Source organism: Carex rostrata, chromosome 21 (genome assembly GCF_964058835.1).
Source record: "Carex rostrata chromosome 21, lpCarRost1.2, whole genome shotgun sequence".
In the NCBI taxonomy this organism is placed as follows: Eukaryota; Viridiplantae; Streptophyta; class Magnoliopsida; order Poales; family Cyperaceae; genus Carex; species Carex rostrata.
The window spans coordinates 3,228,971-3,251,530 of NC_135938.1; the positions used below are offsets into that span (position 1 = coordinate 3,228,971).

A 22,560-nucleotide genomic window follows, 5' to 3' on the forward strand; every position below is an offset into this window, starting at 1 on the left:
TGGATATACATAACGAACAAAGCAAAAATGAGAAGAAAAATTCTCAATGGATTAATACCAAAACTAAATAATAATACTTTGGAAAATCAGAAATCTCATTACACTAGCAGGCGTGTTAAATAAATTTTGCTGAGCAATTAACTCTTCAAATAATCCTAGTAATGAACCATGAAACCCTATCCTTGGAACTAATTAAAATCAGAAAAAAAAATCGCTGGTAATAGAGGAAAGCTTCAAAATTTGTTGACACAATTTCGTACACAGCTCCTCCCGGCTTGCCTAAGGATTTACGCCTGAAGCTGTTTACACAGACTGAAAAGCACCTCTCTACCAGTGAGTTGTAAATCCTCAAACTGCATATGAAAACAGAGAATTTAAAAAAAAAAATAAACATTATAATTTTCAGGTTCTAAAGCAAAGATAAATGAAAGCACAGTGCATGTATTATCTTCACAAAAGAAATCAAATCGAGTCAGTATTCCCATACAAGCATGGAACTTGCATTGGTATTCTAAGGTTATTCACTTATTCCCCCATTGATATTCTTACAAGACCATATTGTATCGTCAGTATCAGGTTGAATCAATCAATACCTACAAAAACCGACACAATATCGCAGTCATGATCTATTAATTGAGGGTCAATGGATTATTCACACTTGGCTTAATTACCTGTATTGGTCCGTAACCACGTATATGAGAGTACGTACCTTGTTGAGGATATCTAAATATACAAAATTTCCCCTATTCTTTACTTTTTCTAGACCCCCTGATTTCCAAATAAATTTTCACTTATCAAATGGGGTCTCAGGTGTTCTTAATTGAGAGTTAAACACCTCACTCAGGTTACAGTACAAACAAACAGACAAGCTCTCCTCACGTAGAGAGAGGGAGGGAGATTAAAACGAATACTTTCCTGTTAAAATGAAGAGAGTCAAATAGATTGTGGTGCTGAAGTATGTGTATACAATTTCTGTTTGATTAATCCTAGTCAAATGGACTTTGTACTATGAAGGTTGAACAGGGAAAGAAAAGGGGGCAAAAGGAAAAATATCATGATGGAAGTAAAAACCAGAAAATAAACCAGAAATAAAAATGTAAAAACAAGAAATACACAAATTTGTCAAATAACTTACCAGTTTCAATCTATCAAATAACGAACCATGTTCAAATGATCCTGAATTTCTGATGAAGACAATATCGATACCCTTTATTTCCTTGGTCTGCTGCTTGATAAGCCTTGACAGCTTACACATGCTAGAACATAATTCACGGTAAACTATTCCCACTTTCTTGAGGTTTTTGCAAGGAAACCCTTCTGTCTTCTCCAAATTTTTATGCATCAGTACTCGATTATGCTTTTCATCACCCTTTTCGAATAGTAATTTAATTCATCAGCAAGCTTAGAAATATTCATATAGAAATAGTGCCAGTACCCAACTAGATAGGAACCACTTTCTATTATTTAGATAAAGTACGTACCTTACAAAGTTCGTCAAGAGGCTTAAAATAAAGGTTCTCCAAATTTGGGCAATGCTTGATGAATGAAGACCATGCATCAAAATCACAACAAACAGAAAATTCTTGAATGAACAAGGACTTCAGGTTGTGAAACGTTGGGAATTTCCACATTCCTCCTCGCGATGTGTCCTATGAAAAATAAAAAAGTTAATTACATTATCCTAATAATCAACCAAAATACTATAGACTTGAAAAAGTATAACCGAGAAGATACACACTACTACCAACTTAAGACATCAACTTATAGCAATGTACGTAAATGATCTAAAGATTTTTTTATTGAATGCCATGCAACAGTAATTATTGCAATATGCGGTTCACCAATTCAACGGAAAACATCAAAAACACATATATAAATAAATCTGACATATATCCAAAAATTTTAAACTGGTGATGGGATGCACCTCAATAAAAGAACTTGATATCTCAAGGTGCTCAACATCCCAGAGGCGACTAAGAAGATAACAAGGATACTTCTGTTGATCAACAGATGAGGTACTTAACAAAATTGCCTGAGTTACTTTCCTCGCGTCCTTTAAAATGATACCATAATCCATGTCGATGTCATTTCTGAAAACAATACTTTCAACACAAGGAACAGAAATGGAAATGGTTTCCTGGGAAATCTTAGGGCTAAGGAGTTGCAACCGTTTCACACTGTGACAGGCAAAACTAGACATCTTTAGTGCGCAATACTCCATTGTCAAATCCTCGAGGATGGGGCACCCTGAGAGAATCTTTTCCAGATTATCACTGCCAAAGTTGATACCATTCAAGTTCAGGTTTCTTAGCTTGGGAAGATAGACTTTGTTGGGATTGATCTCCCCCATATCTATCATTGGCATCTTCAACTTCACCTGTTCTAGTGTTTTACAATTGAAGAGGCAGTCCGGAATATAATTGGTGCAATATCCTAATCCGTCGAAAGATAGCTCAATCATTTTAGGATTGTGGTCTGCCACATAAGCTATCCACTCAGCAACTTCAGGAAAACTCACATCCAGAAAATCAAGATTCAGTCCTTCGCATATGATTCTAAAGACGTGAACGTCCATCCACCCATCTCTTTTTTGCAAAAAATTTGTGACTAAATGCTTGTATCTATCATAGTCTCCGTTGCAATCATCGATGTCAAAGCAAAGACATGGGACTTGAGCCCAGAGGTTAACCCATCTCTTTGATAGTATGCATGTTTGGGCGATCTCCTTTGCTGGCAAAAGGGATAATATGCTCACAATCAGTTCATCTGGCAAATCACTTATCCAGTCATAATTCTCATTTTCAAACTTTTCTGTTATAGAAGCAGATTCCTCCTCTTTGTTCATATTGTAGGAACTGTTCCTTGAGTAATTAAGAGGGTTGGAGCTAATTTGGTGATTGCGAATAAGAAGCACTGCATTAAAGATGATATGTAATATTTTAGATTTTAATTTATGACCATAGTATTTGCAATCTAATGGATGCAACTTTGGCACTGGTTCATGATGTGGCAAACAGGTACATAGTTATCCTGGTAGAAAAAATCTACTAATTGTTAGGTCTTATTATTATGCAAAAGAACTTTAGTTTTTTTTTTTTTGGTGGATGAAATCATTTGAGATGGCATAATTACTTGCAAACCGGATGGTAATTGATCATGCCAAAACAATGCCAGTATTGAACCCTCAAGATTTAGGGTTTACAGAAAAAAATCTATAATAAGAAATCTACTGGTTGTCAAGTCTTATTATTATGCAAAAGAACTTTTTTTTGGTGGATCAAATAATTTGAGATGGCATAATTACTTGCAAACTAGATGTTACTTGGTAACGCCGAAACAATGTCAGTATTGAACCCTCAAGATTTAGGGTTTACAGAAAAAATCTATAATAAAAATCTGCTAGTTGTGAGGTTTTATTATTATGCAAAAGAACTTTATTTTGTTTTTTGGTGGATCAAATCATTTGAGATGGAATAATTACTTGCAAACTAGATGGTAATTGGTAACACTGAAGCAATGTCAGTATTGAACCCTCAAGATTTAGGGTTTACAGAAAAAATCTACAATAAAAAATCTACTAGTTGACAGGTCTTGAACCCTCAAGATTTAGGATTTACAAAAAACAGGAAGATGCTAAATCAATAAGGAATCAAGTATTGCATTTAAGAGCATGAGATATATCTGACCGCTCAGAGACAGAGAGATTGATGGGGAGAGCTCCGGTCTCAGATCTAATTGATGAGAGAGAGAGAGAGAGAGAGAGAGAGGCGATTGATGAAGGAGAGAATCCTGCTGAGAGAGAACTTGATTATATAAGAGTAAGACGAAAGAAAATAAACGTTCTTAATCTATTTTTGGTTCCACTTTTTAAAATTCAAAAAACAACCGACGTTAGAGACGAATACGAAGATTGGATCTTAATATTCAGACGGGCTCTTAGGCCTGGGCCCAATTATTTGGCAACGAGTTTTTCGGCCCACTATAAACTTGGGTAAAAGTGTAAATTTATGTTGCCAGTAAAATCAAGCAAATGGCTCTTGGGCCTGGGCTCAATAATTTTACAGACGACCGGAAGATGCTAAATTTATGTTGCCACTGGAAAACATGTTATTATTATAAAAGATGTTTTTTCTTCTAATACTAAAATTCATGTTGCCTCTACTTGACGCCACGTCCAATCTAATTACAGAAATGAATAAAATATTGAAAAATTTACAATTTGTTAATACCTAATGACATTCGTTGCAAAATTTGTTTTAGATTTTAATATCGATTAATAGGTCATTTTATTTTAAGATTTTCTTATTGTTGAATTACTACCACACGTGATTGCTTCATGAGTTCTATTTTGCATAATTTACTGCTCAATCAAGCAAATGCATAATTTTACTGCTCAATCAACAAGCAAAGCAAAAATTTGAAGAGAAGTACAAACCTTAAGAAATATTTCTCAATGGATTAATACCAAAAACTTAATAATAATACTTGGGAAAATCAGAAAATTTTATTACACTAGCAGGCACATGAAATAAATTTTGCTGAGCAATCAGCTCTTGAAATAATCCTAGTAATCAAATCTTAAAACCCAATCCTGGGACTCTGGGAGCTAGTTAAAATCAGAAAATTTGTCACCAGTGATAGAGGAGAGCTTCAAAATTTTGTGGACGCAATTACGCACACACAACTCCTCCTTCTTGCCTAAAGCTTTACGCCCGAAGCTGTTCACACAATCTGAAAAGCACCTCTGTACTAGTGAGTTGTAAATCCTCAAACTGCATATTAAAAAGGAGAAAGAAAGAAAAAAACATTTGAATTTTCAGGTCCTAAAGCAAAGATAAATGAAAGCATGGTACAGGTACTATCTTCACAAAAGAAATCAAATAGCAGTACAAAAAGATCTCACCGTGTATTTGTTTATTTCCAAATTAGTTAACATTTGGTGCAAATTAGAAATCCAAAAAATACCATTCCAGAATTCGTGAAATTCCATGGTTATTCACCCCATTGATATTCTTACAAGACCATACTGGTTCGTCAGTATCAGGTTGAATCACTTGATATCTACAAAAACCAGTACAGATTGCAATTGTTATCTATTGGTTCGTCAGTATCAGGTTGAATCACTTAATATCTACAAAAACTGGTACAGATTGCAATTGTTATCTATTGGTTTGTCAGTATCAGGTTGAATCACTTGATATCAACAAAAACCGGTACAGATTGCAATTGTTATCTATTAGTTCGTCAGTATCAGGTTGAATCACTTGATATCTACAAAAACCGGAACAGATTGCAATTGTTATCTATTGGTTCGTCAGTATCAGGTTGAATCACTTGATATCTACAAAAACCGGTACAGATTGCAATTGTTCTATTAATTTAGGGTCTTTTGATTATTCATGCTTGCTTAATCACGTGTATTGGCCCGTAAATGTACAAAATTTCCCCTATTCTTTACTGTTTCTGGACTCCCTGATTGCCAAATTAATTTTCAGTTATCCCAAATGGTGAATCAGTTGTTCTTAATTGAGAGATAAACAACTCAATCATGTTACAGTACAAACAAATAGACAAGCTCGATCTCCCCTCACGTAGAGAAAGAGAGACAGAGAGAGGGAGGGAGAGAGTACGCGTCGCGGGTCTGGAGCTGGTCGATAATGGCGGACATCCTTGCTCGATCCTCCTCTGGTAGTGATTCCATCAGATCCATGTTGCTCCAATCCATATCTTCTTTTTCCTTTCCTGTGCTCTCGTTCAATCTCTCCGATTCGTTCGATTGGAAATAGAAAGGGTTTTGGTTGGGTTTAGCAGTTAGCAACTTAGGTTACTTAGCACAAGACTAGAGTGTATATTACTGACACTGTTTAGCTTGCAGAAGAAGCCGCTACAAAGTTTTGTTATACTGTGTACTAACAGATGTCGCCCCTACACGACAGCATAATTATCTGCTACAAGAAATAAAAAATAACCTAAACCGTACACGTGGCCAGATTTGATCTGTCTGTCCTTTTTAGGAAATGCGTATCCTCTTCATTAACTCAAAAAGGAATCTTTTGACTTAGTGGATCTCAGTCGTCTGATTTTAAACGGAGTTAATTCGATCACTGCTGCTTATGATATAGGAGCTTTTAATATTAGTGCGGATCTAGTTTGCACGAATCTTAAAACATATCGAATGGTCAGGATTCATAAGCTCAAAAAATTATCTTTTGAGTTAATGCAGAGGATACGAAAGTAGTCCCGTTCGATGTATACCTATTTGATTTGTAATTTAAAATCCAATAATTAGAATGAAAGTGGAAAAAACAAGTATTATGAGTACTTTGGTCCTAATTTCACTCTCCATGTGGGACCAAGTAACATGGAGAATAAAAATACGTGGCAGCAGCTGGATGAAATCCGATCAAAGCTTTTAGATAATCCGGCCATTTTTATTAATATCCCTAAAACAAATCAAAATTTTAAAAATGTCCATGCTCTCAATTTTTTTTAAAAAATGCCCTGACCGCCTGGGCTTCGGGCGGCCCAAAAAAGCCCATGGAGCGCCGGCCCAACTGGCGGCCCACAACACCAGTAAGGCGCCCCCCCATCTGGCGCCCCATAAGCCAAGTGAGGCGCCCCCCCATCTGGCGCCCCACTGCCCATCTATAATCACCCGTGAGCCGCCCCTCCTCTCTGCCTCTTCTCCCCCATCGTTTCTGCCGAAAAAAAGAGGAAAAAAAGAGAAAAAAAGAGAAAAAAGAAGAAGAAAGAAGCCGTTCCGAGCCGACCCCTCTCTGCCTCGCACCACGCTCGTCACTGCCTCGCACCTCGAATCGCTTCTCTCTCGATCGAACAAGTGAGTTTTCTTTTTTTCGATTCGATTAGGGTTTAGGGTTTCGGTTAAATGTGATTAAATGATGTAATGTGATTTGGTTTGGTTCGATTCGATGTTTAGGGTGAAATGTTAGTAATTAGTTGAATTGATTGAATTGGTCGAATTGGTTCGATTGGATGCTTGAATTAGATGATTGAATTGCTTGATTGCTTGAATTAGATGGTTGAATTGCTTGATTGCTTGAATTGGATGCTTGAATTGGTTCAATTGCTCGAATTTAGGATTATGATTTATGGTAAAATTGCTTGAATGACATATGGTTGAATTTAGGGTTTGTAGTTGTGAATTGTGAATTTTTTTAAAATTTAGGGTTTATAGTTAAATTTAGGGTTTATGTTTGTCAATTGTGAATTACTTACAAATTTAGGGTTTACAGTTCAATTTAGGGTTGGAATTTATGGTTCAAATGGTTGAACGTCTTAAGAACTTATTTTTTGGGTTTATGATTTAAAAATATGCATATTTATTTTTTGAAAATTATTTTTGTGATAGTTCATGAAAAACATGTATATATATCAATACAAAATAATTTGAAGTAAAAGTAATTATTTTGAAGTATATCAATATTTGTTTAAAAATGACATATATATTTTTTTATTGTAAGTAAATTGCATGTATATCTCATTTTTTTATTTTTAAAATTTAGGTCTGCAAAAATTTTGTGCGGTTTAAAATTTCAAAGAATTGCATGTATATCAAAATTGTGGACCATGCAAAAACAGTGATTTTCAATAAATCTAAAAAAAGTAAACCCAAAATAATTGCATGTAAATATTTTTTGGTAAATGTAGTATGCCTAGAGTTAGACGGTGGGGAGTACGAGCTGAGCCTGCAGCGGGTGCAGATGCTGTGGATCCGAGTGGAGCGGGCACGTCCTCGGTGGATCCGACTGGAGAGGGCCCGTCGTCGTATGATGATACGACTGGCAGGGGTTTTGAGGATCCGACTGGAGCGGATCCGTCGTCTCAGGCCGGTTTTTCAGACGGTGTGCATGATCCTGACACATTTAGTCCTCTTCTATGGACCCATCATGTTAAGCACCGCGTCTCATTGGCATCTCTTGAGGTACGTGAATTTTATACTTTAAAAAATGACATTCTGTTGAGTTATTAAAAAAAATGCACGATTTGAGTCTGACAAATTGATAATAAATACAAGACGATGTCATGCTTACGGTGAGGCACCGCAGGTCTGAGATTCTGTACGTCCCCCATAAAGAAATGCAGCGATACATCTTGAACCTCGGCTTGTATCAGCTTGCCACCATGCCGCAGAGTAGGATCGATGTGTCTCTGATGCATGGTCTAGCGGAGAGATGGCGACCTGAGACTCATACATTTCATCTCCCGGTCGAGGAGATGACAGTCACCCTTGGTGATGTGAGCGCCTTATGGGGTTTACGTATCGATGGCGACCCCATAGGTGGCATCTCAGACCATCCAGAGCTGCAGAGGATGATACCGGAGTTGTTAGGGTGTGATCCGAAGACTCTGCAGAAGAAATATAAGAAGAAGAAGAGGGAGGAGGAGGAGTTTCGTTATTCCGGGTACTGCATTTCTCTAAAGGCACTCCGGTCTCACTTCTTCCAGAATCAGATAGATGTTGATACTGATGACATTGAGGCGGTCAGGAGGTACTATTACACTCTTTAAATTAACATAGTAGTTGCTCAACAGTCTCAATTATTTACATTGATTATTTTATATTGCAGGTATACTAGAGCATATGTGCTGGATTTGTGCGGTGCTATCATGTTCGAGGATTCCAGCGGTGACGCGGTTCCGATGATGTACCTCTCCCTGCTGAGGGACCTGGAGAAAGAATCGAGATGGAACTGGGGTGGAGCTGTCCTCACCCACTTATACAGAGGCCTCTGTCATGCTTGTCTGGTAAGTCTGTATTAATATACGTTGTTATTGAAGGATGGATAAGAAGCACCCAGATTTAATTTGAAGTTAAATTTTCAGGTCAAGAATAAACAACTTTTTGGACCACTGCTTCTGCTTCAGCATTGGTCGTGGTCACATCTGCCCATAAACCGGCCAGTCATACCATTGCCGCATCCCGATTGGGGAGGCCCTGAGCCAGCCAGATGCCCCGCATACGGAGTTGGAGATGGAGCAGTAGAGCTTGGCACGGTCAGTCGCCAATTATACCATTATTTGTTGCAGAGTTCTTTGTATGTAGCAAAACTAACATTATTTTAATCTATGATGGAGCACCTCGTTGGAATGCCGATCCCATATTTAGCATAAATGAGCTGGACCCGGCAGATACAGATGCAGAGGCGTATGGCTCCCACAGACCATGATATGGAGTGGAGATGGAGCATGACTTTGAGGCTGGTGGGAGTTCATCTCAGACTGCAGATGGCTTTGTCTCTGCATTATTTGGCGCACCGCCTCCTTCCACGTATTCTGCAAGCTGGGAGCAAGATCCATGGGAGCTGCGTACACAGCCCGCCAATGCAGAGTCAGCTGCTGGATTTGATCCATGGGCAGCCAGGACAGGTACGCAGCACATGTATACGGGGGACGAGGATGAGGATATGGGGGACGATGAGGAGGATTTGGGAGAGGATGCATTACGACATGTGAGTCCGCAGAGGCGCGTGCAGCCGCACAGGCATGGCAAGGGCGTAGCGGCTCCTAGGTTGTCTCTATCCGGAAGGAGACGAAGATGATGATTGTAGAGTTTTTGTTTATTGTGATATATTTCTGACTGTAGTATTTTGACTATGGGACTGCTGTATTATGTTGACATTACGTTTTTTTATTTTATGTTCATGTTGGTATTATGTTGTTTGCACTTTACATTTCATTATTATAACACAGTTTAACAATACAATTAAAGTTCAACAATATAATTAAAAGCTTAACAATATACTTCAAGTAATTACATTCAAACTAAGAAATTATATTCAAGTAATTACAATTTCTTCACTATTTGCGACCCACACTCCCAGCAGACCGCCTGTGACAGGGGCGGTTTGCTAGGGTCCTGACCGCCTGGGCCACGGGCGGTCCACTAGGGATGCCTATTTATTCGTTTTTTCTCTCTCTCTTCTCACTCCAACATCAGTCTACCTTTCACCTCAAAGGCAGAAAGAAGGGAGAAAGCGCTCAAGGCGATTCCGGGCGATTTTCTGGGCGACTACAGCTACAGGTAATTTAAATATTTTTTTAATTATTTTTTAAATATTTTTTGTAATTATTTTTTAAATATTTCTTTTAATTATTTTTAAAATATTTATTTCAATTATTTTTTATATATTTTCTAATTATTTTCTAATTAGCCGTTGATTACTGTACAGTTAGTATTTAATTACGCACATAATTAGCCTTCCTAATCAATTGCTGTCACTTGAAACCCTAGTTATAATGGCACCCAAAGTTGGAAAAAATAGAGGAAGAACTGAAACCGAACGCGAAGCAAAAAGAGCACTCATTAATAATTTTTGGACGGCTGAAGCCTACGCGATGAGGAATTTGGAAAGATTGTTTTCACCCAAAAATAATGAAGAATTTCTGAGCACTCTTGATCCATCAATTAGAAAAATGCTGATGGAAGGCTGGGTGGACAGGGTCCCTCCACCTGGATGGGGACAGTGCTGCTTATGTGAGCTGAACGGAGATATGGTGGATATGTTCTTCTGTTATAAATGTGGCAAAGCTGTTCATCCCGATTGCATGGACCCGCATGCAGATCTGCTGAACGACGCTCGTCTCACTACGTGGGAGTGTCCTGCGTGCGTCCGTCGGGCTGAGGAAAAAAAGGGAGCAAGCTCCTCGTCTCGTAAGGCTTAGACCCCAATTGTATGTTGTTGTAGTATTTTATGTTTTAACTGTAACGGTTTGTATAATTGATATTTGAACTGGTTGTTGCTGTATGAATTTTATGTTACCTTATTCTATGGACTCGACGGTACTGTATTATTTAGTAATGTATTTGAATTTTAAATTCCTGAATTTTAATCCGTTTTTCTTCACAAAATTCTTCAAATCAAAATACTAAGATCTATATATATATATATATATATATATATATATATATATAAAATAAAAAAAATAAAAAAAATAAAAAAAAAACCATGGGGCGCCCTGGGGGCTGGCGCCTCACTTGCCTTATGGGGCGCCTCAGGGCCTGGCGCCTCACATGGTTTTTGGGCCGCCCGAAGTCCAGGCGGTCAGGGCATATTTAAAAAAAAGTTGCACACAGAGGCATTTTTAAAATTAAGTTTTTTTTAGGGATATTAATAAAAATGGCCGTAGATAATCTATCGAAACTCCGGTACATCATGCTCCAAGTGTCCAATTTCAAGAAAGGCCTCCTAAAATAAATTTCCCTAAAGTTAGTTCTGTTATATTCAATTTCTATATTAGGCTTCTTTTGATCTTTTTGTTTCATTTTACTTTTACATTTTCCTTGACAATTATTGTTTTCATGACATATATTTAAGGAGGACTTTTTTTTATGACACCGAAATTATACTCTCGATTTTTAAAGTTTTTAAAGTGCAAATAGTCGATCCAAACCGTTCAACATAATAGATATATTAAAATGTGCTTGTAGATCAAATTTTATATTTTTTGAATTTTTTTTTATTATTTATTGAGTATTGAACAAAATGGATATATTCAGACTATTGAATTTTTTTTACCCATCTTAATAAATAGTAAAAAAATTCAAAATAAAATGTAAAATTTGATCTGCAAGCACATTTTAACATATCCATCATGTTGAACGGTTTGGATTGACTGTTTGGACTTTGAAAATATAGAGTTTAATCCGGTGTCATCAAAAAAGATGTAATTGGATACCTCCTTCATATATTTATATGTATATAATTCTTGATAAAATTTGTACCTCGAAGCTTGGTCATTGATTTCTTCCAATAGCTTATAAGAAAAATATGGACAATCAATATAATATGTATATACTTTGTAATGAATAATGATATATCTTTTTTCTTTTCTTTTCAAAGATGCATTTTTTGCAAAGATGAACTTCTCTTCCACAAATCTTGCAATTAAATAGCATGTAGTGGTGCATGCTTTTTAAGTTTTAAACCTACCGTTTGATACAAATCATATCATTCTTGCCGTTTGAAAAGTGAAATATATATGGATGGAAAAAAACAGTGAAGGTAAAACAAGTAAAATGTTGAAAGAATGAAACAGAAAAATGATTAATTTTTTTTTTAACTAAATCCGAAACCATTATGGAAATGGTCATGATATCCGATTAAGGCTATGAGCTAGGGGTGCAAACAGATCATATACAGATCGGATAGTGATAAAATCATATCCGTATCTGTTTTTATTTTTCAAATACAGATATGGATTGGATATTAGACGGATACATACAGATATGGATCGGATATTAGATATCTGTACATATATACAAAGATTTTTTATAAAATATATAAATATGGTATATATGATAATTGAAATTCAAAACTATATCTGATATTATCCGACCCATTTCCACTTTGCACCCCTATTATCAGCCCTTTTTCATTTCTTCAAAACAGATAATTGGAATTTGGAAGTACCGATGTGTATTTTGAAACTTCATTACTGAGATTTTGGGTTTTTTGTGGGCATTTTTAAAAAAAAAAAATTGTCGTTCGGTTATAAGCGCATTTTCCTCAGCTATATGCAGTGGCGGAACCAGGAATGATCGGTAGAGGGACCTAACTAAAGACGGATCGCTCAATCGCGTGTCCTCATCACCTCGTCGCGCAGAGTGCCATGGAGGGGGGGGGTGTTAGTTTGTAATAATCTAGAAGTCAATAATACGATAAATTATCATAAAGCTTTGTTCATGAATTGAATGTTTATTTATATAGCATTTTGTTGCCTTGAGTATTATTGAATTTATGGATCATTTCGAGTTCATGACTGAAATTGTGAAACTCCATAATATAGATGATATATACTCTTAAAAGGTCACTGACCAAGGTAATTAGCAAGAACACTAATTACCGCGATAAGGTTAGTATGTGGATTAAAAGATGGTTAAGTTTTACAAACCACCTGACATGAGATGTCATTTAATCACATAGATACATGTTTTAGAAACATGGTATTTGACAGACCCCGAATGAAACATTAAATAGAATTGTGTTCGTGTCATTTATGTTTTCATTCAGTGTCACGTTCTACAGTATGAGGTATTTATCGTTCCCACTGAGAAATATGTATGTGTGATTGTTATCCACCGCTGTCCGTAAAAAACAGTCATAACGGTAGCTTTTCCATATGTATAGCTTAGCTGAGGAAGTGATAGTTTACCAAGAATACTATTTGTCCCTCGTATCTCTATACGAGCTATAGCTTCACTGGGCCCCTTGATAGAGTAAGATTATCTGCTAGCAGTATAATTACAAGAGTAATTATATTTGATAATCTGCTCAAGATCAAGAAAAGATTCAGTTAGCAAGGATGACACACATCTACCTTGAAACTGATCTGATAGCTATGAGACAGAAGAACAGACACAAGTAAATTGTTTACTGGATCGTGATATTGTACAGTACAACATCATCTGTGTAATTGGATGGTCATGATGTGTTACCAGATGCCACCCATGATTATAGAAGTTAAAACAGTTTTAACTCTATTTACCAACATAAGACAGATCCTATTGGGTCACACCATATAGGAGTTAATCGGAGAATCTTATTGTGATTGATTATAAATTGGTTATGATCAATAGTAAGATGGTTATAATTAATTATACGTGTTATAATTAAATTATAAATGTTATGTAAAAATAACAAGCAAAAACATTGGTTAATTTATAAACGTGTGTGACACGTTGTATAAAAGTTAACCGGTTAATTTATAAATGTGCAGGACACGTTGTATAAATTACCGAAACAACAAACCGCAAGAAAAATATATATATATAATTGTTCAGAATAATTATACGAATATTATTTGTGTTCGGGCCGAGGGCATTCGGGTCTTTTCAGATTCGTCCTTATCCGCATGACATGTCATTGATCTTATCCAGATGACATGTCATCAATCCTATCCACAAGGGCAAAATGGTCATTTCACACCTATGCCACCTTGCATGTGTAGAAACATGGAGAAGAGTGTGGAAGGGTGTGGAAGGGGTATTTTGGTCATTTCACATATAAAAGGATAAGGTGTCAATGGCATACCTTGTAAATAGGCCGAACTTGGAGGGCATTTTGGTCTTTTGCAACCGACCCTAAACACTATAAATAGGGGTGGAGGGGTAGAGAGAAATTAACTAATTCATTCGTACCGGTTTCGTGTCGAAACGGATCGGTATTTTCTCTCTTTGTCGGTTTCTCTCCCAAATAGTGTTTCGGTTGAGAAAAGAAAGTTATACGTAGTTGACGTATAATCTTGCGGGTTGTTGTGGAGTATATTTACGGGATCGATGAATAGTGTTTTACCAAATTTAGCGGTATGTCAGTTTTGCATATTGATGAAACTGAGCAATCGAAAATTCGTGTTTACGGGTTTTCGTCTTTTTCCCCGTGAATAATGTTTTTGCAAAATTCCGCGGTTTACGGTATTTCTGGCAGAAGAAACAAACCGCTCTCCGGTTAGTCCTGGTGGATAACCGATAGAGGTATCACACGTGTGATACTCCGAGTCGATTCCTTCCCTGGTGAGGCTCTACTCGCTCGGTCTGCATTCCAACTGTGATTTGGAAACAAGGTATAAATATGCTATATTAATCTATTTAATTGGTAAGTAGATTAAAGTTTTAGAAATCAATCATGGAGTAGATCTGTAAAAAGGATTAAATTGGATTTTGATGCCAAAGGAATACTGAAGGTGGACCGCCTTGGAAAGTTTCCTGACATACCCCGTTTAATCCTGAGCTTAAGTTGGTCGTAGAAATTTTTGTTCTACGGTCATTCTGCACCTTAAGCCTAAACGGGTTTTTTGGTTATAGCACCGCGTGAAACCCAACAGGGGGGGGGGGTGTAGAGTGCCATTGTGGAATCCAGTCGCCCAGAGCTATTTGTATATTTTTTTTGAGTCAAGGAGGGCCAAGGCCTAGGCCTTGGTTCCGCCTCGGCTACATGACCCATGACATCAATTGATCCATACCTATCGTTGTGATAAAATCAAGAACAAAGAAACTCACATTAACAGTCTTAAAAAAATGATGACTAATACACGCAAGTGTTGTAAAAAACGTCAGTTTAGACCAATTAATCGACTGATTAGTCATTGGCAGTGATTAAACTGTTATAATTTTTTTTTTGACTAATCAACCGATTATTTCCGATTATGATCGATTATTTACGATTAATTTTGGTTGGGAGCGGATCAGATGGAAATATTTTGCCCATTCGTCTCAAATAATAACTATGCCACACATAACACGTTGTGATTTAATTACGTTATATCACAATATGCGATCAAAATTTACTTTTACGCGATATAACTAAGATATTGAAAAATAATCATGTTACATGACTGATCATGTTATTTTTATTTTATTTTAAATTAGTTCATAAAAAATAATAACGAATAATATAAAATATAACAAAATGTTTTAAAATAAATTAGAATAAACAAACAAATAGTGTTGAATTATTTTGTTACGCAACGTATTGTGTTGACTGTTGATATGACCAAATTAATTTGCGTGACACGATATTTTCGATCGTAGAAAAACGTATCACGTGACAGGCAAGTAGTTACCAACAAACATATATAACGTATAACGGAAAAGGCGTAACTAATTTCATTATTATAGCAAGTTGCAGTCAGCGTGATCTCCCCTCTGTTCTTTTTTGAATGCACGCGGTTCGTACACAAAATTATAGACGCTACTTCTTTTCCTCAAAAAAAAAAAAAAAAAAAAAAAAAAAAAAAAAAAACGCTACTTCTGAAGAACTGGTCTATATTGTTATCAAACATTTATTTATATATCATGAGACTTCTTCTGCTGATTGAAAGAAGAAAATTATAAAAGAATATCAAAAGATACATATTTATAGCCACTTAAAATATTTCAACAAGCCCAATAATATTCATGATAACTTAGACATTTGATGCATGTTTACAATTCATCGAATTATTTGGAATTACAACGATTAATAGTTAATCATTCTTGATATTAATTATGCAATTTATATGCTCCATACACACATAAAAACTTAGGGGAAATTGGTTTCATGCCACTATAAAATGGTGAATTTAGAAAAATGTCATCCCAAAATTTTCCTTTTGCTAAATGCCACTCCAAATCACATTTATTAAGAAAATTGCCACAAATACCATATTAATGTATAATTTTAAATAAACAATTTACAGTATAAGTGAACTGACGGAAATAGCCTTGATCTTCAAAATTTCTTTTTCTCTTCTAACACAAATTATTTGGTAAATGAATACAGTGGGTTGAATGAATGGTGAATTTCTATTAATTTTGGTAAATGAATACAGTGGGTTGCCTAAGCCAATTGAAAAAAAAAAAAAAAAAAAAAATTCCAAACAGTTGGCAAATGATTTCATAATCAGAAACCATAGACTAATTCTATATATATAGGCAAAATCTATAGAACTGGAATTAATCCGATCGGTCGGCTTTGGATTTCTCAAACGCATCTCGGCTCACCAACTCGCTTCTACATTAGCTTTTATTACTGAGATGGCCCAACAGATCCTTCTCCCTTCAGTCCAGCCTCGCTTCCAGTGCGATCTCTGCAGTAGCCTTCATTTCTGCTGCGCGAGTCCCTCTCTTCAGCCTCAGAATGCTTCAACGGCTCCAGTTTCCTTTTACTTCCCAGACCCACTTCTCGGACCCCAGTTTCTCTTCAGCCTCACCACTGCGGGAGACGAAGAAACGAAAAGAGGAGGCGTTTCTGATCGGACCCATTAAGGAAAGGAAAGGGTTAGGGACTGAGGGTATTTTTGGAATATACGAAAATACTCAACATTTCTGTTTATTTTTTATTACAAATGTATAATAATATGGTATTTGTGGCAATTTTTTTAATAAATGCGATTTGGAGTGGCATTTAGCAAAATGAAAATTTTGGAGTGACATTTTTCTAAATTCACTATTTTGAAGTGACATGAAACCAATTTCCCCAAAAACCTTATGATTAGAACACTTTTAATTATATTTTATATTAAATCAGTTTATTGAATATATTTGAGAGAGATTGTCACAAATATAAATTAACTACACTGTTAAGAAATTCCATAAATACTTATTATGATTAGAAAACTTATAATTTTTTTATTAAATCAGTTTATCAAATATATTTGAGAAATATGGTCACAAATGTCAATTACTCTACATTTAGAAATCTCGTCTTATTATTCACCAAACACACCGGAGTCCGCATCGTCTGCATTAACTCAAAAGAACGCATCTTTTGAGTTAATACATATCGACCGTTCGATTATAACCGGAGTCTTTAATATTAGTGTGGATTTACGTAGCACGAATCTTGAACTTAATTGGACGGTCCAGATGCATGAACTCAAAAGATTCCTTTTTGAGTTAATGCAGAGGATACGAATTCAGCACACGGTCGATACCTGTGACACCTGTCGTCCTGTCGCTTTTAGCCTTCTCTAATTCTAGGAATATTTTGTCGTCTATTTATGGTGTTCCTTTAGGTAACGAATCTTTGAACTGTAATACTTACCCGCTACATAAATGACTATATTATATTATGAACAGAAAAACTGAAGTCTTCCATCTCTTCCGTTACAAAAATATCAACACCATCAGTACAAATATAGCTCACTCCAGTTTTTCTCAATCACCCCTTCTTCTCGTTTAATCTGCAATCTCGGATCTGTCGGTTATCTCTCTCTCTCTAATTCGCTCTATCTCCACACAAAAAAAAATGCCTCGGAGCACGCTTTCCGGTTCAATCTCTTCGCCAAAGGTGTTTTTCGGTATCGACATGGGCAACGCCTTTCTCAATCACACCGTCGATGGATTTCTCAAAATCGGCGCTGTATTCAATTTCTCCTTCTTTAATCTTTACCTTACTTTATTTTACTTCCTTATCTGACATGCATGGTTTGATCTTTTCAGGTTGGAGCGGGGAAGGTGGCAGCTGAAGAGACCTTCGAGTGTCTCAAGAGAGGTTTTCTAATCATTTTGAAATAATGTGGATTCATGTGTATACATCCTATATCTTTTAATTTGAACAATTACGTGAGGTCTTAGCAGGATTGAAACTTTGCACCTTTATGTGAGAGTAAAAAGGGCTGCTGCTGTTTGCCAAAAATTTTAATCCGTGTTCGATGCAGCGAGATTCTGCCTTTTCCTTTTAGGAGTGTTTCTGTATTGCAAATTGGATTTTGTAATCTGGTTCTATCAGTATCCGTGTTGTCTGGAATAACCCTGAAAATGTAGGTCCCCTAGCAATCATGGCAAATTGCAGGAGTAAAATTCAAAAATAGTCTTTTACTCAAACTATTAATGTCTAGGCTAGACATCCTTTTTGAAATAATGTTGAGTCAAGAATTCTATAACTTAATTAAACTTAAAAAAACCAGAGATAAAAATCTAATATATTTTCAGATTTTTAGCTCAGAACACTGACCTGGTCTGCAATTAGACTAATAATGTAGTGCAGTGAATTGCAAGAGAATTAACAAACTATCAGAAATATTTCCTTTGAAAAAAAAAAATCAATTTTCATTTCTCAAGTTAAGCATGATTTTTATTTTCAGGGAGCATTTCAAAGGACAAAGCTGAGCATGCTGTGAGTATTATTTTGACTTAAAATTAGTCTGTTCACCTTTAAATGAATATATTAGGCAGAACAATGTTGTATTATTATATTCTTTTGCTGATTACATATACTGTGATTTATCTTTTCAGTTGAAGAAAATGCTGAAGGAAGGTGCATACTGGGGTAAGTAAGATCCCTTTAAAACATGATTTTAAGAAAATGATGAACAGAATAATAAAATATGTTCTACTATCTGACATATTGATGAAAAAATAGGTGCTGTTGGTGGACTATATGTTGGGACTGAATATGGAATGGAGAGGATCCGGGGCACCCGTGATTGGGTAATTAAAATAAACAATTTTTTTTTTCATATTAAACCTCACAATTTATTATACTTCCAAGTTCGAATTAATATCCAACATTCTCACATTTGCAACAACACTTGACACTTTTGGTTGTTTTGAAATGACTACCAACAGTTGCAACTGTTGCATGAATGGAGCAAAACCCCATCATTAGTACCGACTCGTCCGAGCAAGTAGTCATAATAAGCTTGTATGAATTTGAAAGTAGTCATAATAAGCTTGTATGAATTTGAACTAGACACAATAATTGCTCGACTTGATTTGTCCAATAATATGGTCTTTAGTAAATCCAAGTAATTCCTTAATGGGCCAAAAGTTCTCAATATTGGTTCAGTGTGCCTTTCCTATAGAATCTGAAGTCCAGTGGTGATTTACTAATGCACCAAAACTATCTTGGGTTTTAGTTTTATATATAAGAAAAAACTGGTATTATTCTTAAATATTTTTGAATTTTGTTTTTACTTGCAAATAAGCACCAACTGACCTATATTTCATACTCTTATGACAAAGGCAACATTTTGTTTTTTTGTTTCTTTCCACTGTGTGTTAAAACAGAAAAATGCAATGCTCGGGGGCGCACTGACTGGTGCAATTATGTCAGCAGTGAGCAACCATGGAAAAGACAAGGTTGTCAAAGATGCAATTACTGGTGCTGCTGTAGCCACAGCTGCTGAGTTCATTAACTACCTCACTTGAGTTAAATCTTGTTTAATCATACATTGGTTTGTGTTAGAATGTAACTAATAAGAAAACAACTATTTGGTTGAGTTAGAATGTTGTTTGTTTGTTTGTTGGTTCTTTAGTTGTTGAATAAGGGGATTTTTGGCAACCAGTCAAGCTGGTCTAGCAAAAGCTTTCCCTGTACCCGTCTCATCTAAATTTGAGCTATGTTCCTTCCATGTATTTTTGTTTGTAATTTACTAGCTGAATTGAGATGATATAGGCAATAGAACTCAGTAGTTGATTGATTTGGCAGTGCCAGTTTAGTTCTGTACCTGCTAGGGATAAAACTGGTAAGTGTGAACTGGGCAAGTGAGCAGTGCAAAAATACTTGGATGTGCAGAGCGGGTACCCTTTTGATTATATTTTTTCTTTAAGATTTGCATCTAATTCTCCTGCAGTTGTTCACAATTAATGAAGCATTAAGAAACATGCCTTTAGAAGAGGTAACAAATATTTCTGTTTAGATCCAAACCGTCCGATCAGAATCTGGGCCAATCCAGTCCAAGGTGAAATGCACGCCCCTTTAATTCGTGCGGATTCTGATCGGACGGTCCGGAACTAAACAGAAATAAATTTGGTTACCTTTTCCTTTTATATAATCTCTTCTGTTATTTTTGCACGAAGAAAGATAATAAAACTTGACTAAATTGATTGTAGTTTTCAATTCGATGTAATTGAATCCGTTTGTTTATTATTAACATGTGTGCAAAAGATTTTTGTTTATTATTAAAAAACATTTATGACAGTTATGTTAAAGAAAAGGAGTATAATGACAATCAATTCATTTTGACAAACTTGTAAGTTATAACCAATTTATTATTGATTAAATTTTCTCTTTTCTTTATTCTGATATAACTTAGGTTAATATATTGACACCAAAGATTCTAACCTCTGTTGGTATCACAGAAATTCCACTTTTAAAATCGAAGTTCTTTATATATTGATGAAATGATTAGAAAACTTGATATTAGACCCACTATATAATAAAACCAATTATAAAACGATGACACTGGAACTTGATATTAGACCCGATATAGGAGCTTACAACATCTTATAATAATTTGATTTTGTGATTTTCAAAACTCAAATAGTTGATCCAAATTGTTCAACATGATCTCTATATTAAAATGTACTTGGAGATCAAATTTTACATTTTTTTTTGAAATATTTATTGTTTATTAAATATTTGACAAAACTATTATGTTTACAAAACCGAATCATTATAAGATGTTATAACTTACATATGTTGTAAGTGGATTATGAAAATAAAATTACATAATCATATAAGGACTTAAAATTGATGGGTCCCACATTTGATGTTCCACATTTGTAAACATATAAGGACTTAAAATAAAATTACATAATCATATAAGGACTTAAAATTGATGGGTCCCACATTTCTTTTATTAGAATAGCCAAATCTCAAAATTCTTAGAAATAACATATTCTAATAAGACAAAAAATTTAGATTCACTATTATAGCCATTCTAATCCAACCAAACACCGAATAAGCTATTTCGAATAGCCTATTCTTAATCCAACCAAACATGCCAAAAAAACAATGGATATCTTGAGCTGCCTTCTAATTGTTACAGAGATGAATTCTCTCCATCAACTAATGCAGCAATCTTAAAGAAAATATATCAAAGATCAAAATTTAATGAGTACAATCAAACAGTACAAATTAAAATTGTGACCCCTCTGCTCCAATACCAAGCGCTCTTTGCTTACTCATAGAAAGAATTATAAATAATTAATCCAGTACAGTTATGATTAATTAATCCTTGAAAATATTCACTGTATTTTTTTTTTAAATTTTTTTGCACCTCCCATAGTGACATTTTCAACCATTCTTTATATCCATTTAAAGTTAATGGTGGTCCCCAACTGTTATCTCCTTATCTCCGTGTCTTATTTTGGAACTTCTTAATATCTGCTTGTTTTTTTTTTTTTTTACATCAGTAATTTAGGATGTGCTTCAGAAGAGAAGAGAGAAGAGGAGGGAAGAGTTTCTTTACAACAGTAATTTAGAGTATGCTCCAGAAGAGAAGAGAGAAGAGGAGGGGAGGGAAGAAAAGGGATGAACGGATTACCTAAAAAGTGTTTATTTGCTCTACAAATTAAAATTTTAGAGGGGTGTCAAGAGAAGAGAACGAGAGAGAAGAGGTGATAAGACACAAAATTAAATAAAGTTCTTCTCCAATCTCTATCTCCCAATTTGGAGAATAGCTCCCTCTTACTCCTTTCATCCCCTCCCTCTCCTTTTCCATCTATTTCAATTTCATGGAGCACACTGTGGGGAGAGCTTGTCAAAATCATTATCAATTTTTGTTTGGAAACTAGTTTATATTCCAATATTGTTTATAATTTCGTGCCAAAAAAAACTTACTCTGTATATATTAAACAATGAGAAGGGTTCAAATGCCTCCATGTTTTTGTGCCTCCATTATGTCTCCATCCCTCTCCATCATTTTCAAAGTTCAAACAGTCGATCCGAACCGCTCAACTTAACCTCCATACTAAAATATGTTTGGAGACCAAATTTTATATTTTTAGGAATTTTTTTACTATTTTTTTAGATAGGTACAAAATCAGTAAATCTGAACCATCTAAAAACAGTATTGTTGTACCTATCTAAAAAAATAGTAAAAAAATTCCTAAAAAAATAAAATTTGGTCTCCAAACATATTTTAGTATGGAGGTTTGGTTGAGCGGTTCGGATCGACTGTTTGAACTTTGAAAATGATGGAGAAAGATGGAGGCATGATGGAGGCACAAAAACATGGAGGCATTTGAACCCTCCTCTTAAACAATTTAATCAAATACATGTAAACTGAAGCAAGGTGTTTATACAGCAGGGGTGTGACTAATAATCTGGTGATACT

The 22,560-nt window shown here is 35.4% G+C and overlaps 2 protein-coding genes across 2 annotated transcripts; one reads left to right on the plus strand and one right to left on the minus strand.

The window, feature by feature from the left end:
• Positions 1–35: 35 nt before the first annotated feature.
• LOC144573279 (F-box/LRR-repeat protein At3g26922-like) lies at positions 36–3,780 on the minus strand. The gene is made up of 5 exons (XM_078323022.1): positions 3,687–3,780; positions 1,925–2,913; positions 1,482–1,649; positions 1,136–1,369; positions 36–353 (listed from the first exon to the last, which is right to left on the minus strand). The coding sequence occupies exons 2-5, from the start codon at positions 2,843–2,845 to the stop codon at positions 288–290; spliced, it is 1,389 nt and encodes a 462-aa protein (XP_078179148.1). The 5' UTR covers positions 2,846–2,913; positions 3,687–3,780; the 3' UTR covers positions 36–287.
• Positions 3,781–17,612: 13,832 nt separating this feature from the next.
• OEP16-1 (outer plastid envelope protein 16-1) lies at positions 17,613–19,850 on the plus strand. Its single transcript, XM_078322931.1, has 6 exons — positions 17,613–17,858; positions 17,939–17,990; positions 18,583–18,614; positions 18,734–18,767; positions 18,861–18,928; positions 19,508–19,850. The coding sequence occupies exons 1-6, from the start codon at positions 17,745–17,747 to the stop codon at positions 19,646–19,648; spliced, it is 441 nt and encodes a 146-aa protein (XP_078179057.1). The 5' UTR covers positions 17,613–17,744; the 3' UTR covers positions 19,649–19,850.
• Positions 19,851–22,560: the final 2,710 nt, after the last annotated feature.

Excerpts from the sequence above, each read along its gene's own strand:
- OEP16-1 (XM_078322931.1), top strand. The coding sequence starts at position 17,745 with ATGCCTCGGAGCACGCTTTCCGGTTCAATCTCTTCGCCAAAGGTGTTT. Across the intron at positions 17,991-18,582 it reads CTTCGAGTGTCTCAAGAGAG|GGAGCATTTCAAAGGACAAA; the intron begins GTTTTCTAATCA and ends TTTTATTTTCAG. Across the intron at positions 18,615-18,733 it reads AGGACAAAGCTGAGCATGCT|TTGAAGAAAATGCTGAAGGA; the intron begins GTGAGTATTATT and ends TTATCTTTTCAG.
- LOC144573279 (XM_078323022.1), bottom strand. The coding sequence starts at position 2,845 with ATGAACAAAGAGGAGGAATCTGCTTCTATAACAGAAAAGTTTGAAAAT. Across the intron at positions 1,370-1,481 it reads CTCTTGACGAACTTTGTAAG|GGTGATGAAAAGCATAATCG; the intron begins GTACGTACTTTA and ends CTATTCGAAAAG. Across the intron at positions 354-1,135 it reads TATTTGATAGATTGAAACTG|TTTGAGGATTTACAACTCAC; the intron begins GTAAGTTATTTG and ends TTTCATATGCAG.